The 17143-nt window shown below is 41.7% G+C and overlaps 1 protein-coding gene across 3 annotated transcripts in view; it reads left to right on the top strand.

Annotated features, from left to right (window-relative positions):
• DRC4 (dynein regulatory complex subunit 4) overlaps positions 1–17143 on the top strand; it is a 79503-nt gene that overhangs the window by 33523 nt on the left and 28837 nt on the right. For all 3 annotated transcript variants that reach the window (XM_068126660.2, XM_068126661.2, XM_068126663.2), the window contains exons 4-7: positions 206–412; positions 8680–8734; positions 11870–12075; positions 15287–15454. In XM_068126660.2, coding sequence (XP_067982761.2) covers positions 206–412; positions 8680–8734; positions 11870–12075; positions 15287–15454 — 636 coding nt within the window. The remainder of the gene's footprint in view (positions 1–205; positions 413–8679; positions 8735–11869; positions 12076–15286; positions 15455–17143) is intronic.

Here is a 17143-nt window from a genome sequence, read left to right as displayed (position 1 = left end):
CTTATAGACAATAGTTTCTGGACTTACACCAGTTTCTTTTCTCTTAATAGAAATAATAATAATTACAATAATTTTCCTTTCAACCCTTACTTTTATGGATTAATTATGTGGCTGTATTAGCCAGAAATGTTTATAATGTGAAAGTTTAATCAATTAATTGCTTCAACCATTCTGGCTACCCACACCTTCCTGGGCCAACATGTAGGTTTACAAGCAAAAGGTAAAACACTTGCTCTATGAACAGCAGAACTCACTGGCTGAGGTTCAGATTGATGCTACTGTGAAAATGAAGGTGGTTGAGGAGAAGCACCGTGAAAATGAGGTGCAGCTGAGAAAGAACCTCAACCGTAGAAAGCTGCAGCTGAAAGAGCAAGAGATTTCAAGTTCAGATGTGGTGAAAAACGTCAAGATGGTATGTTTTGGCCTTTGTGATTCTGATGGCAAACTGGTCTCAAAATGTCCTACGTCCTGTTTTTTTTTAGTTGCCACGTATTTTATTTAATACAGTGAGTGTTTATATACGTACATTACAATAAAAGGTCACTTGGTTTATTATGAATGTACAGTACTGTAATTTTATGCAAGTTCTCCTGTGTGAGCTCGTAGTTTATGCTTGATGAAAATGAGACCCAAGAATAGATGTGCAAATAGCTAGGTAGTCACACAGGTATCTCACCTTTAAGAGAGAATCAGGCATGAATAGTGAGATTTCATGTTGGAAGTAGCTGAATGAAAGACAGTGTTTTAATTAGCAGATGAGTTTCTATCTCTAAGACAGGCAGATTGATGTAATTTATGCCATCATGTCATGGCGTCCCGCTAACGCAGACCCTCTGCACCAGAGGACCTATTGCGACCTACTAAGACCTACTGCGAGTAAATAGCACTTGATTATCTATCCACGCACAAATAGCGGTAATAGCTATTACAATTTAATATTCCCCAAAGGCCGTTCAAACAGGTACCGAAACTGGCGGTTGTTCCGAGTGCATATGAACGCAAGAAGGTGGGAAGACGTTTCTTTCAAATAAAATGTTTTACTACAGAAGTACAGGAGGGAATATGAGACGCTAATCTACCATATAAAACGCAATGTCAGTTTATGTGTTTGTACAGATGTCTGTCCCCCTTCATAAGGGTAGGTTTTAAAAGCCAATCTTTTAACACAAATGTGTGTTCGCTACGGTCTATTTTTGAGCATAAAACAAACTCGAAAAACATTTTCAATAAAAGAGTAATTATGTCTCTTCTATTGGAATTGTAGACTGTGGCTTGCAAATCAAGCCTCAAGGGTGGTGCACAGAAGCATTAAAAAAAAAACACTAACTACAAAGCACAGAGGGTGAAATTCGCCGCACGTGAGCAAAACGAGTGTTCATTTACATCCATATGATGTCTAATAAATAAAGAAGATATAAGCACACATGACACGAGGGTGAGGCTTGAGACATTGACATGCTTACAAGGCTGCACCTTCGAATAAACTGTTCCAACCCATCATATTTGATGGGCTTTTTCTTAGTAATAAATAAATGGATACATTTGGCACTCAAAGGACAACGGATAAGGGAGCATATGTACTGATGATGCATGTGAATCTAAATAAGCTAACCCCAGCTATGGCACCAATCACACACACTTACACAACGAAGAGGAAACAGGCACGGACTTGAGGCTGTAACCACCCTCTGGTGTGGTCTCCAACTCCCTTGTCAACCTCGAATCACAGCCAACGCTGAGAAAAGCTTGTTCAGGCCAATGCACAATGCAGCTCGCTGGACAACTCCTGTTCCACCAAGAAGCAGCGAGCGAGGAGAAAATGACCTGGAAATGTGGCAATGAAGGGCGTATGGGAGAATAATCAACAAGAGCTTTTTTTGCACATGCGCGTCCCCGGCCTTTGTCTTTCTGATGCTGGCCCTTCAGTGCACATCCTTCCTTCAATTGGCGGGCCTTCATCCTGGGTGGTGCTCTCACGGCAGCATCTCGCCCAATTCCAGGGTTTCACCACAACACATTTTACCAGAGCCGTGTGAAGTCCTCTTTACGGAGCCTTCTGAAACACCAACCCCAACTACTTTTTTCTCACCTCTACTTTTTCTCACCCCTCTTCCTGCACTTTCTCTCATTTCTTCGGGTGTCTGGATCCATTTTGTGTAGAAGTGTTAAGTAATTGTTGTAAGAATTCTGAGGACAGGTATGTTGTGCAGAGGTAATGAGAATGTTATACGTGTTGTAAATACTTGCCTGTAAATACCTGCTTGCCTGCCATTGCCAATACAGGCTTGAAACTGCCTTGACTTGTCCTCTCCTGCTTTGATCGTGATATAACATGCTTGTGGCCCATGGATCCAGGGTTGATTGTGCCAATGATAGATGATAGGGTGCAGCTCATAACGCTGGTTCGCTTGGCCACTTAACATCCATTGCGCAGCCACAGGCACGGTTCCCTATCTGCTTCAGTCATCTTATAGGTACGGCAAACCAACCCTGGGCACGAAGATCCAGCCAGAGGTGAGTGTTGTGGATGGCGTCCGTGGTCTTTTTATCGATGCCTTGAACTCTCAGTTATCTGAAAGCAGCGAGGTCATAATATTGTGACAGTCGTTGGCCCTGGATAACTCTAGATGGCACAAGTCGTTGAATGACCACGATAACCTTTCGTACCGTTCACCTCATGACGGCTCCCATGCCAAGAGTCGTGTTACCACAACAGGTGAGGTTACCCTGATGAACAGGTATTGTGCCGACAGTCACGTGACAGATCTTAATTGATTGGCGGTGGGGTATCAAGCCACATGCTATAATCATACCTATAGCCCAATATCTGGATCAACCGATCGTTGAGCTGCCATATGCCACAATCAGAATAAACAGTATGAGTCAAGACAAATTTGTGTTTCAAGCTTGTATGAACAAACCACACGTATTTGCAGGTCAGGAAGCATAAATGTACAAGCAAAACATTCCCTTACCCACTACACCCACCTAACTGCCCTTGGATGTCTTATCAATCAACTTATAACTTCACCATATATGGGCCCAGCATTAATCCGAGACAATAAAAGAGAGATATAAGTGAGAGAGGAAGAGGGAAATGTGGTATAACTCGCACCCCGTCGCACCTGCTGACAGCTCAGATGAGCTGACACAGCACAATTGACTCTGATACAATGTTCTGGTTCTTGACTCCCGTTGCCACAGCATGCAGCATGGTGAGTGTGCACCCCTCACCGCCGTGTCTCACTTGCACATGTCCCCGAGCCAACACATCCCATTTGCGCACACCAAAAAATGTGACTCGAGCAGCGCACAGACCCAGCAAAGACGATTATCCAAACCAAGGAGGACTCACACAAAAGGACCACGAGACTAACCCAGGACTGCTACAGACTGGACAGGACTGGGGTGAACCACTCCTTCAAGACTCTGAGTTGAGACCAGACTCTAGACGAGAGACTCCATGAGACTACTCGAGATTACTCATGTGTGTCCCTCCTTATTGCGCCTTCTCTCCACCCTTGCATACTCCCCCCTCCCCCAATCCTATTGGCGGAGTCAGTCGGGTCAAGGGTCCGCTTGCCTCACAAGCATGGCGTGCTCGATTTGTGTGTGGCTGGTGTCCCCTCTGCATTGGTGTCATGGATTTGGGGCATGTGGTGTTTTAGATCTAACTTTTGGCACTTATCATAGGTTGATGAATATTTATAGGCCATCTGTTGTGGCAAATATGACAGGATGTGGGCTGGCCGTTTTGAGCCAGTTGCAAAGGCTGTTGAGGTTGCAAAATAAGAAAGCGAAGGCGTTTCTGTGCTGGAGTGTATGCGAAAGATAGAAGCAAAGGTCTTATAGATGGGATAAAAACATAAAATGACATCTATCTAACATATACACAATATATATATATATGTACAGTCACGTGAAAAAGGAAGTACACCCCATGTAAAGTTTTGACTTTTTCAACATATTTCAACATACAGCTATTTGATCTTCATTTCAAGAATATTGACAGATAAAGGTGATATAATAAAACAAATATCATGAAACATTTACATTTTGTAGTCCATTGTATAATTTCAACAAACATAAATGCAAATTTCGCATGTGGAAAAAGTAAGTACACCCTTGGCTCTAATAGGTGTTATTGCCCCCTTTGGCAGAAACAACCTCAAGTAGGCGTTTCTTATAATTGTCTACCTGTCTCTGACATCGACTGGGAGAAATTTTTGCCCACTCCTCAATGCAGAATTCTTTCAGCTATGTGATGTTTGAGGGGTTTCTTGCATGCACAGCTCGTTTCAAATCGCCCCACAACATCTCGATGGGATTTAGATCCGGACTTTGACTTAGCCATTCCAGAACCCTCCATTTCTTTCTTTTCAGCCATTCTTTGGTGGATTTACTGGAATGTTTAGGGTCATTGTCATGTTGCAAGGTCCACCTTCGGTTGAGCTTCAACTTTCCGCCAGATGGCCTCACATTATCCTCAAGCACCCTCTGGTACAATGAAGAATTCATAGTGGATTCTACGATGGTGAGCTGCCCAGGCCCTGATGCAGCAAAGCTGCCCCAAACCATACTATTTCCACCACCATACTTTACAGTTGGTATCAGGTTCTTGTGGTCAAATGCTGTCTTTGGTTTTCGCCAAACATGTCTTCTGGTACTGTGGCCAAATAGCTCTACCTTTGACTCATCTGTCCAGAGCACATTGTTCCAGAAGTGCTGGTCTTTGCCTAGGTGTTCATTGGCAAAATTTAGTCTTGCCCTGATGTTCTTTCTGGACAGCAAAGGTTTCCTCCTGGCATCCTCCCATGTAGATCAAATTTGTGCAGCCTCTTTCTTTATGGTAGACTCGTGCACTTTGACATCAACAGTGGCAAGAGCTACCTGTAGGTCCCGTGATGACATTCTGGGGTTCTTTGAGACTTCTTTCAGCATCTTGCGGTCTGCTCTCAGGCTGAACTTGCTGGGGCGTGGGGCGGCCTGGCCTGAACAAGTTGGCAGTTTTTTGGAATCTTCTCCACTTGTAGATGATCTTCCGGACAGTCGAATGATTGATTTCAAATTGTTTGGAGATCTTTTTAAATCCCTTTCCAGACTCCTAGGCATCTATAACCTTCTTTCTGAAGGCCTCAGAGAGCTCTTTTGATCTAGGCATGGTGACTCCGTACACTTCAACAACAAAGAGCAAACCAAACTAAATGTCTGAGGTTTAAATAAGACAGGTTCCTCCAAGATCCTCTCTAACGATGTTCTAATCATATTTTGCACCTGAGCTGGTGCACCTGATTCTAATTTTAGGTATTTGAAGTCGTGATAAATGTAGGCGTGTACTTACTTTTTCCATATGCGACATTTGCATTTATGTTTATTTAAATTATACAATGGACTACAAAGTGTAAATGTTTCATGATATTTGTTATATTATATCACCTTTATCTATCAAAATTGTTGAAATGAAGATCAAATAGCTGTATGTTGAAATATGTTGAAAAAGTCAAAACTTTACATGGGGTGTACTTGCTTTTTCATGTGACTGTATATACAGGGTGTTTCAAAAAGATTGATACAACTTTGACTTCCTGCCATTCCTTTGTTTTTAGACCTATACCGTTTTCCTTTTCAGGGTTTGGTGGTGTTATCATGTTTTTTGTTTCCTGGGATTTCTAGCTCCGTAGCTCAACTATGCCATTGACAGTGGAGCAGAAGACAAAAGTGGTGGTTCTCTGGTGTGAGACTAAATCATATGTAGACACCCGCCGGAGGTTCTGCCGGGAATACTACCTCAGAACACGTGATGGACCCACAAATTGTGCCATTCAACGTATTGTGAAACATTTTGAGCACAAGGGTACAGTGCACAACCATAGCAAGGGCAACAGTGGCAGGCCAGCATCAGTAACGAAGAGCCAAGCCGACATCGACCCCGTGCGGGATTCAGTGGTAGTCCCAGGAAGTCCTACTACCGGCGCTCCCAGGAGCTGGGCATCAAACCAACATCAGTCTGTCATATCCTAACTAAGAAACTGAAGCTTTTCCCATACATCATCTCTATTAGGCATAAACTGAGTCAAGATGACATGAGAAGGAGACTTGATATGTGCAATTGGCTCAGTGACAGGATGGAGCGGTACCCACACTGGATCAACCTGATGTGGTTCAGTGATGAAGCCCATTTCCATTTGAACGGTGCCATCAACAACCTCAACAACATTTTCTGGAGGGCAGAACCACCTGAGACCTACAGGAAAGTTGGACAGAACTTTGGAGTCAGGATCAATGCCTGTCTGAACCGTGGAAGGTTACACATCGAGAACGTCAATTACAAGGATTTTGTGTAAATGCCCATTTCTGACCTTGGGCTCTCACTAACTCTAGCAGTGACTTACTGCAATAGCAATCAGCGATAGAAAATACCATGTCATAAACTTTCAAGAAATGTTTGGTTCACATTCCTGAGATTTCTGTTTCTTTGTAAATAAAGGTTTAAAGTTGTATCACTCTTTTTGAAACACCCTGTATATATATACATATATATACAGTATATACATATGCATTGCAGTATACTTAACTAAGCAGATACTGTGAAATAACTATCGTAATACTAAAGATGCATTATTTAACCCTAGGAGCCAAAACTGCAATAATGTATACACAAAGAATTAAGGTAAGTGTAGTGAAATCGTATCCGTACTGAACCCGGGTGGGGATGCTCGCTGCTCGCTGTCATTGTTGTCACCGCTAGGGGCGTGACTATAAGACCCGTTGCTGTGTCAGTGCTCCGAGACTTCTCCCTTGTGACATGTTACATCGGTAGCCTCGTTTATGGTACGCCTTTATAGAATAACTAGCTTGCTTGCATTGACTGATATGAATGGCTTTATGAGATGTCGCATCGTATGCTTATTGTGTATTTCTACTTACAGGAATGATGTGATGATCTAAATGCAATTAAACCAAACCGTTGGACTAAAGTTGTGTGGACCTGAATGGTTTTCCACAACAGTAAGCACCCCCTAATATATATTCTTTGTGTATATGTATACATTGGCATATATTCTAAGGTATGTGAGATCAAATAATGATTGGTATGACATTAGCAATTATCCATTGATGAAATGCAGATGAGTGCACTCATCTGTGACGCCCATCGCTCGTGCAGCACGTGTTATCATCCACGTGGTCGTGATTTTCTGTAAATGCACTATCATCACGGGTTATTGCAAGTCACGCCTGAGCTCGTGTGGGGGTTACATGGTCATTTTCTCGTAATGGTGGCTCGTAGACGGTTGTCGGACGGAGAACGATGGCGGATAATAGGCATGATCGAGTCCGGAATGTCCAGAAAAGCTGTAGCTCGAACGTTTGGTTACCACCATTCGGTGATCAGTCGGTTGGTGCAGAAACACCAGGAAACGGATGCGGTGAAGGACCGCCCAAGGTCTGGAAGACCTCGCGTGACAACAGTCCGCCAAGATAGAGCGCTTTTGAGACTGGTGCGACGATATCCCTTCGCCTCGAGCCATTTCCTGAAGGACAACTGGCTGCCCAACAGAAGGCTATGTCACCGTACCATGAGGAACCGCCTGAAATCGGCCGGTTTAAGGTCAGGACGAGTGATCAAGCGTCCAAGGCTACTCGAACGACATCAGAGGGAGCGTTTGGCATGGTGCCTAGCGCGACGTGGATGGAACATCCGGTCTTGGAGGCGAGTTCATTGGTCGGATGAAAGCCGGTTCTTGCTGTACGTGACAGATGGGCGTGTTCGGGTGTGGCGCCACAAAAACACCGCGTATGCACCTAAAAACATTCAACCAACGGTACCCTTTGGTGGTGGCTCGATTATGGTCTGGGGATGCTTCTCCCATGACTGTAAGTTGGACCTGATAACTGTGCGAGGTAACCTCAACGGAGAGCGATATGCCGAGGAAATCCTGAATACCACCGTAATCCCGCACTTCGATGACCACACCCTCGCCAGCAGACCCATCTTCATGGATGACAACGCCAGGCCTCACCGTGCGAGACGCGTCCGAGCCTTGCTGGAGCAAGGTGCTGTGACAACCATCCCCTGGCCTGCGTACAGTCCTGACCTGAACCCCCTCGAGCACGTTTGGGACATGTTGGGACGACAAATTGCGAAGATGGTCCCTCCAATAGCCAATCTGGATGAATTGGAACGTGCATTACATCGGGAATGGAACAACCTGCCACAGCAACGCATACGACGGCTTACAGGGTCTATGAGACGTAGGGTTGAGTCAGTGATCCGATCACGTGGGTCCTACACACGTTATTGACGCAAAGATCGCTAGAGGTCTTCTCAGAACAATGACTGTACGTTAGAAAACATAAACGTCATCCACACTGTCCGTGATGGACCTATAGCTCCATACTTAAATTGAGGTGAAAATATGCCTAAAATTCCCAAAAAATTTCACCTTAAATTATTCAGAATAAAATATTGAAAACGGCATGATTGTTATGTTTTTATGTGACCATAATATCACTTCTCCAGAAAATATAGCAATATCATGGGTATATTACACTGTTTTGACGACAACAAACTTGTAATGTGCGAGGTTGTAAAAAAACGGGGGGGGGGTGCTTAACTTAATTCTTTGTGTATATATATTTATGATATACATCCTTCTATGTCTCATTGCTTGTCCTCAGAAACATATGGAAACAATGAGCCATCTTCGTGATGATTTCAACAGACAGGTATCAGGTAGGAGCACATACTGCTTACATGATCACATTATATGTCCTTGCCTATGCAAGGGGCATTCAAAAAGATTTGCAGTCAAGATACTACAACTGTAATACATTCCAAGGTTTTTTTTTTTTTTCTCATACAAAAGTATATACTGTATTGTTCGTATGGAAATATATCAATCTATTTTTTACTTATATCGATTTGTCTCTTTATACTTTCTGGAATGTCTTTGACTATTGTATCTTGTTCACATAACATTTTGAATTGTGTACATGTATTGTATATGCAGTGCCATCCATAAGTATTAGAACAGTGAAGTCAAAATTGTTATTATCGCTATATACTTTAAAAAATTGGATTGAGATCAAAAGATGAATATATTTGGAGGAATTTTCTTGTACATAGGCAGAGAAAATGTTTCTGTACACTTCCTAATTCATTCTGCTGCTGTCATCATAGTTACTTCATCAATAAAAATGAACGATCCAGTTTCAGAGGCAGCCATGCAATCCCAAGCCATGATACAACCTCCACCATGTTTCACAGATGAGATGATATGCTTTGGATCATGATATGCAGTTCCTTCAATTTCTCCACACTTTTGCCTTTCCATTGCTTTGGTAAAGGTCAATCTTGGTCTCATTTGTCCATAAAAGTTTGTTCCAAAACACACTGGTTCACCTTTGTACTTCTTGGCAAATTCTTATCTGGCCTTTCTATTTTTGGTGCTGATGAGAGGTTTTCATCTTGCGGGGCATCCTTTTTACCCTGCGCTCACGAAGCGAAAAGCAGGGTTAGGCGATTGGTTGCGTACGTGTGGCGTGTCTGCTTTTTTATTCCATTTTCTCAGCAACCATTGGTCCGATTGACACAAAATGTTACCCTAGGAGCACCTCCGCCTGTATAATTTTTTTATTCGTAATTATGACGTCATAGGTCACATGATCCGGACGCCATCTTGGAAAAAACGTTACACCGCTATATCTCTGAAATTGCTCTATGGAAATAATTGAAACATGGCTCGTTATCAAGTACACTCCATGGGGAAAAATATATGTTAATGATGATGTCATCGGTACCTTAATTATGATGTCATAATTTGACAAGTACAACGCTTGATCCGATCAGTATGAATTTTTTTTCTTTGCAATTGTTGGTCCGATTGACGAAATTTTCACCATAGGAGCGCCTCCGCCTGTAGAATTTTATTGATAAATATGACATCATAGGTACGGGTATGGGCGCTATATCATGCGGTACGGGTGCCATATTGGAAAAACCTCGCACCTCTATATCTCTGAAACCTCTCCATTGAAAAATTGAAATATGGCTCATTGTAAAGAACTCCAAATGGGGAATAGGTATTGTTAACGATGACATAATTGATCCCTTAATTATGACGTCATAATTTGATAGGGACAATGATTAGTCTGATCAGTTTGAGATTTATTGAGCGTGATCAACGCAACAATTATATTAGAGAATATAAATATATGTTGTCATCGCTCACGTGGTCTGGCAGCCTTATTGGATCAAAGAAAAAAACCCTTCAAAAACAGAAAAGTTGGCTCGCAACAAGTTGACTGTGCAGGGTATGAATGTAGTTAATTCTGTTCAGGGTATGAATACCATGTAGTTAATTCTGCTGTTGAAGTCTTCTGCGAATGTTAGATTGTAATGCATTCAACCCTACACTCTGGAGGTTGTTGGTGATGTCACTCACTGACTGTTGTTTTATGGTTTTTGTCACAGCTCTGATGATTTTTCTGTTATCAACTGCAGTTGATTTGTTTTGGCCAACCTGGCTATTGTCTATTGCTAAGTCCACTAGTGGTTTTTCTTTTTCAAGATTTTCCAAATTATTACCCTCGCCTGAGGAGAGGGTATTGCATTTGAGTCCGTTTGTCGGTCTGTCTGTTTGTTTGTTACTTGGCAAAAAAAAAATTGTTTTTTTTGCAAGTATGTTGCTCACTCCGGTTTGTGTGTTTGTTTGTGTGTTTGTGTGTTTGTCTGTCCGCTCACTTATACTTGCCTACAGGACACAATTTTAAACCCATCTTCAGGTCAATCTTGGAAAAATCGAAATACTTTGCACCTCTATATCTCCGAAAGCGCTGAATAGAAAAAATTGAGACATGGCTCATTGTAAAGAACTCTCCATGAGGAATAAAATATGTTAATGATGATGTCATAGGTGCCTCCATTATGACGTCATAATTCGACAAGTACAAAACTTCATCCGATCAAGATGAAATTTCTTGAGCATAATCTTGGAATAAATTAGTTTAGAAAAAAATAATGATGACGTCATCGGTCACGTGGTTCGGCCGCCATATTTGTTGTAACACAAAAGCCTTTAAAACCACTGAAAATACATCCTGGCGAGGGTTTGCAATCTCTGATTGCTCTTTCTTGTTGTATTTGCAATGCCCAATTTTTGTGCAATGATTCTAATTGAATTCTTCCATTGTTCAGCTTCCAAATTGCCTGCTTTTCTTTTATAGGCAGTTCTCTGATCTTCATGTTGGTTTATGCCTACGGACTCCAAAGGCAGACTCCCAAAGCAAATCCAAAGGCTAAAACGAAGACTCGACATTCACAGGTCTTTTATATGTGAACAAGAAAGAAAGAACATGCAACAAGAAACAAACATTTGTTCCAATACTTATGCTTACCTAAATTGGGGTACTGAACATAAGTGCTAATGTTCTACAATGGTGAAACATATATGCATAGAAGTACCAAGAAATAAAAGCTGACCTTCTGTACTCTTGCCTCATATTCTTCTTTTGATCTCAAATCCAAATTTATTGAGTATATAGCGATAATAACAAATTTTACTTCACTGTTCCAATACTTATGGAGGGCAATGTATGTACGTACATGTGACTTTGTATATATGATCACCCTTTAACTGCTACCATGACACAAGTTAAAAGTTAATGTCCAATCAAGGACATTGCTGTGCAAATTATAAGCACATGTTACCCGTGTCAACATAATCAACCAAGGGGTTAACATTGAGAAACGCATCATAAATTATATACTTTGACTTTTTTAATGTATCGCCCATTATGTATGTATAATTTTCCTTCCACGTCTCAACTACCCTGGCTCTAACCCACATCTTTGTTTTAATTTGTACAGAACTTGAGCTAAAGTACAAGAGGAAGATGCATCAACTGCAGGAGGAGTTTGAACTGCGGCGAAAAACAGATTTGCATGAACTGGAGGAGAGCAAAAACTGGCAGATAAATTCCCTCGTAAAGTGTCATGAAAAGTCCTTCAGTGATATGAAGAACTACTACAATGACATCACAGTCAACAACCTCTCTGTCATAAACACACTCAAGGTATCACTTTATTTTTAAAGGTATCAAGCTCCCGGGCAAGCATGGTATGGAAGGTCGACAAACCAACAGTAAAACTGAGGGGTACAGATACACAAATGACATGCACTCTTCAGTTGAAGTTGGGATGTCATGGATAGGGAACAGAGCTAGTGAGAGAGTTGAATGAGTATAGAAGATGCAGGAAGTCTGTAAGTATGGCATAGAGGACCACGTGCATAGGAATGAGAGAGGAAATTCGGTAGCAATGGCCTGACGTCTTGAAATATTGGTCATGTGATACCCATGAGGCTTGGATTACACTCCCTTTAAAGGGGCAAAATGAGAAGCCCTTGAACTTTGAGCTTTTATTTTAAACAATTAGATTTGGTGATGGTTGTGTACAAAGTCATAATGGCCTCGTTGATGAATCCTTGAGCATTCAGGTTAACACTTTTCTTGTTAATAGGGAATGCAATAAAACCTACGTACATCAACTCACTTATTGGTTTACCAAGCCTCAGCATTTCAACCTTTTTACATGGAACATTTTGCCATGTAAATTACCTTGATTTTCTTGTCACAAGGTTTTCATGAAAGTAACATGTTCACAACTACGATTTTATCAGAATGGATAGTTTATACCTCGTTATCTCTCACACCGTTTGTAATATAAGCATTTTCTGTACAACACCATTTTCGTACATTATGCCACTCCTTCCCCAACCTAAACTAGGCAGGCCTTAACTGGAGCCTTTGCCATTATTGGCTTGTACACACTATTTCAGAAGTGCTAAACAAAGTCCTGTGTCAAAATAGTGACCATTTTATCGTGACAAAAATACAAAATATACATGTATTGTTGTTCAAATTTTGGGAATAGTGCAAAACAATGTGAATATTTGGTCAAAATAAGAGCACACTTAATTTAAGAGTTTAACTGAGAACAAAGACTCAGAGCTCCAACGTCTCGACTGCAGAGTGATTGCAAGAACGGTACTCGGTAGAGCTTCCCTCCACCAGGCTGAACAGTTTACATTTTGTATCCCACTGATAGGCCAGCTGAACTAAAAGATCTGCATTCGGTCCTGAACTAAAATCTAATCGATTCATCCGTGCCACACACACAACCTGTCCACCAAGTTTCGTCCGAATCCGTCAACAACTTTTTGAGATATCGTGCTATATATCATTCTTTGTCCAATTTCTCAATGGTGATGAATCACTTTTTAAAATTCTCAGATCGAGATCCTGATGGAAATCTTCACCAAAATCTAATCATTTTGTTCTTGTCACATACCCAACGTCTCCACCAAATTTCGTCCGAATCCGTCAACAACTTTTTGATATATCCTCCCTCCAGACAAACAAACAAATGAAAAATCACTCATAGAGCGACACTTGGCAAAAGAGAACAAAGTAGCATGGCACTCAGTGGAGCATCCTTTTGACCTCAAAAATAATTAGTGGTTGAATTCAGTGACCTGATATGCAAACCGTCTTCAAAGTTTAAGTTAATCGGATGAAAATTGACAATTTTAGAAATTCGGCCTATGTTGACCTTTTGGCCTATGTTGACCTCAAAAATTATTGGTGGTTGCCTTCAGTAAGGTGATATGAAAATCCTTTTCAAATTTCAAATCAATCGGATGAAAATTGAGGATTTTAAAAATTTGAAAAAATTGGTTGACCTTTGGCCTATGTTGACCTCTTGGCTGAAGCTAATCTCAAAAATAGTTGGTGGTTGAATTCATTTAGCCGATATGCAAATCCTCTTCAAATTTCAAGTCAATCGGATGAAAATTGAGGATTTTAGAAATTCAAAAAAAAGTGGTTGACCTTTGGCTTATGTTGACCTTTTGGCCTAAGCTAATCTCAAAAATAGTTGGTGGTTGAATTCAGTTAGCCGATATGTAAATCCTCTTCAAATTTCAAGTCAATCGGATGAAAATTGAGGATTTTATAAATATGAAATCGTTGTTGACCTTTGGCTTATGTTGACCTTTTGGCCTAAGCTAATCTCAAAAATAGTTGGTGGTTGAATTCAGTTAGCCGATATGTAAATCCTCTTCAAATTTCAAGTCAATCGGATGAAAATTGAGGATTTTATAAATATGAAATCGTTGTTGACCTTTGGCCTATGTTGACCTTTTGGCCTATGCTGATCTCAAAAATAGTTGGTGGTTGAATTCAGTTTGCAGATATGTATATCCTATTCAAATTTCAAGTCAATTGGATGAAAATTGAGGATTTTAGAAATTTGAAAAAAGTGGTTGACCTTTTTTTTCTTTTCTTTTTTTTTTGTATACTGAATCGAGGCTCGTGAAAGAGCTATGGCCTATGTTGACCTTTTTGACCTTTTTACCCCAAAAATATATAGGATTTTGTTGGACCACGAACTCTACCATTTGGTAAAGTTTCGTGAAGATTGGTTTAAAATTGTGTCCTGTAGGCAATTATAAGTGAGCGGACAGACAAACAAACACACAAACACACACACACACACAAACCGGAGTGAGCAACATACTTGCAAAAAAAAATTTTTTTTTTGGCCAAGTAACAAACAGAGGTGAAAACATAACTTTCATCCACCTTCGGTGGCGGAGGTATCAACGTTTTGACCCCAAAGTTTCGCTGGTGCTAAACAGGACACATTTGCCGAGCCGTAATATATGCCTTTGTTATGGATAAGTTGGGCGATGAAGGTGGCATGGAGAATGAGGTGAGGCATTGGGGTAACCTGGGGAAGGGTTGGTGTGGAGAGGGCATTAGGAAGATGTCTGAGAGAACCAGGGTCTGTAGACGTTGGGTATGGCTGAGGCGCATGCCTGCAATTTTTTTTCAGAAACTGCAATGTAACTTCGATGTATATTTATTCGTTTTGTTAAGTATTTTATGGACTCAGACCTGAATCCTTGTACTCAGATTCGATGGTTGAGTCACCTCTCCATTACCTAAAATAAAATGTAAATTAAGAAAACCACTACATAATTATTCAAATATTATTGGCTGTTTTTGTGTATATTAATCAATGGTGCATTTAGGTGGTTAGCAACATTCTTGCTTTGTTCTGACCTCAAGCTCCTGCCCATATTCATCCAGAATGACCTTGTTTGGGGAACAATTGAAACGTGATAATTTATTGATCCATGCAGAAAGGAATTATAAGCTACATGTTTTTTTTTGCCATTTCATAAATGATTTCTTGAAATAGTATTGTATGTGTGGACATTAGGAGCAGTGTCAAAAGTCAAAGAAGCATGAGGAGCGGATGGAACGTGAGATATTGGAATTACACGTAAAGAAGCGCCAGGCGGTTGAGACACTGCAGAAGGCCCAGGGAGAACTAGCGGAACAACGCAAGGATGTGGAAAGCTATGCTAAGGACAAACGACTTCTAGCGGTAGGCACTCCTCTCTAGTGTAAGGTAGTCTTACACTGAACAAATTTTCATGGTTTTTTGTTTGTTTGTTGAAATTTTGGATGTGACACCAAGCTGTTATTTAATTTACACCAGAATCAGTGGCATTTTGCTCAGTGTCTGGTCTGCGTCTGGTAGCTGGGTAGCTTCATTCTGACCCTTGCTGAGTCATACTAAAGACTTTTAAAATGGTATGTCCTGCTTCTTAGCTTGACCTCTTGACCCCTTCCTAGCTTGACAATTACTTACAGTCTAGAGCGATTCTATCAATAATGATAACAAGCATTCTGAGTATTGCGCTGCAATACATGTCCCCTACCGGCATTGGGTAGCACTGTCATAGAAGACAGTATTATGACTTACCGCACTCCAAATTATAGTCAGGAAAACTGTTGGAGAAATTCCCAAAGTTCAAAGTGCCATAACTTTGTCAAAAATGATCGAAACGTTGTGAAGTTCGAACTTGATCTGTAAATTATCATGAGGAAACCATGTACCAAGTTTGAAATCATTAGCATTGATTTTTTTTTTTGTATACAAGATCGAGGCTCGTGAAAGAGCGAACATTAATCACACAGAAAGACAAACCGACACATAAAACATATAACATCGGGAGCGGTAGACAAGATGGGGAGAGAGGGGGAAGGACACAAACACAACATTTGAGAGCAGGGACCGAGAGACATGGAGACATCGAGAGATCTGAGAGAGGGCGAGGGCTTTGGGGGGGGGGGGCATGGGAAGGGGGCGGTGGGAGAGGTATAAAACATATGGACACTGCCAGGACTTCCAGGAAAGAAGTTGGAATTTCAAACAAGGTGGATCTGGGGTGAATTAGCGGGGGTAGAAAAGATCAAGGTTTTGGATGGGGGAAGATAAGAGATGGTGGTGAACAGCTGTTTTAAAGACCTGGAGGGAGGAGTGGGATTGAAGGGAGTGAGGGAGTTTGTTCCAGAGGCGGGAGAAAAGACGAATGAAAGAGTGAAGGTGAGCAGAGAGCCGAGATTTCGGCAGTTTAACCATCAGAGGGTTGCTGGCAGATCTTGTGCGACCTGTAGGAATATTTGGGGGACAGAGCACAGAGAGAGCTGGGGGTGCAAGGCCGGAGAGGAGTCGGTAGAAGACAGAAAGACCACCTACCTGCCTGCGGTGAGTGAGTGAAAGGCCCTCAGAGATAGCTTCATCGCGGGAGATTCCAATAATTCTGAAAGCTTTGGTTTCAACAGCGTGAAGCCGAGCTAGGTGTGAGGCAGGAGCACCGGCCCATAGGGGAGAACAGTATTCCATTGAGCTGCGGATGAAAGCCTTGTATGTGGTGAGGAGCTCAGGTGTGCCGAGGAAGGACTTCGCACGACGGAGGATGCCCAGTCGGCGACTGGCTTTGGAGGCCAGCTTGGAAATGTGGTTTTCCCAAGAAAGATCATGGCAGATAGTGAGACCCAAAATCTTGAGCGACAGAACTTCTTGGAGAGGATTGTTGAGAAAGTAGATGGGAGGGTTGTCCAGTCGATCTTTTCGGAGAGACATAGTAAGAGTGTGAGATTTGTCAGGATTGAAAGACATGTTCCACTTGTTAGACCAGTCTGTGATTTTGTCCAGGTCTTCAGAGAGTGAGGAGGCAGCAGACTGCCGATCTGAGGGAAGAGGAATGGAGCGGCAGAGAGTGGAGTC

Source organism: Myxine glutinosa, chromosome 10, assembly GCF_964187855.1.
Source record: "Myxine glutinosa chromosome 10, kmMyxGlut1.1, whole genome shotgun sequence".
NCBI lineage: Eukaryota > Metazoa > Chordata > Myxini > Myxiniformes > Myxinidae > Myxine > Myxine glutinosa.
The sequence above is the reverse complement of the archived record's forward strand: the minus strand, read 5'-3'. Positions and strand labels throughout refer to the sequence as shown.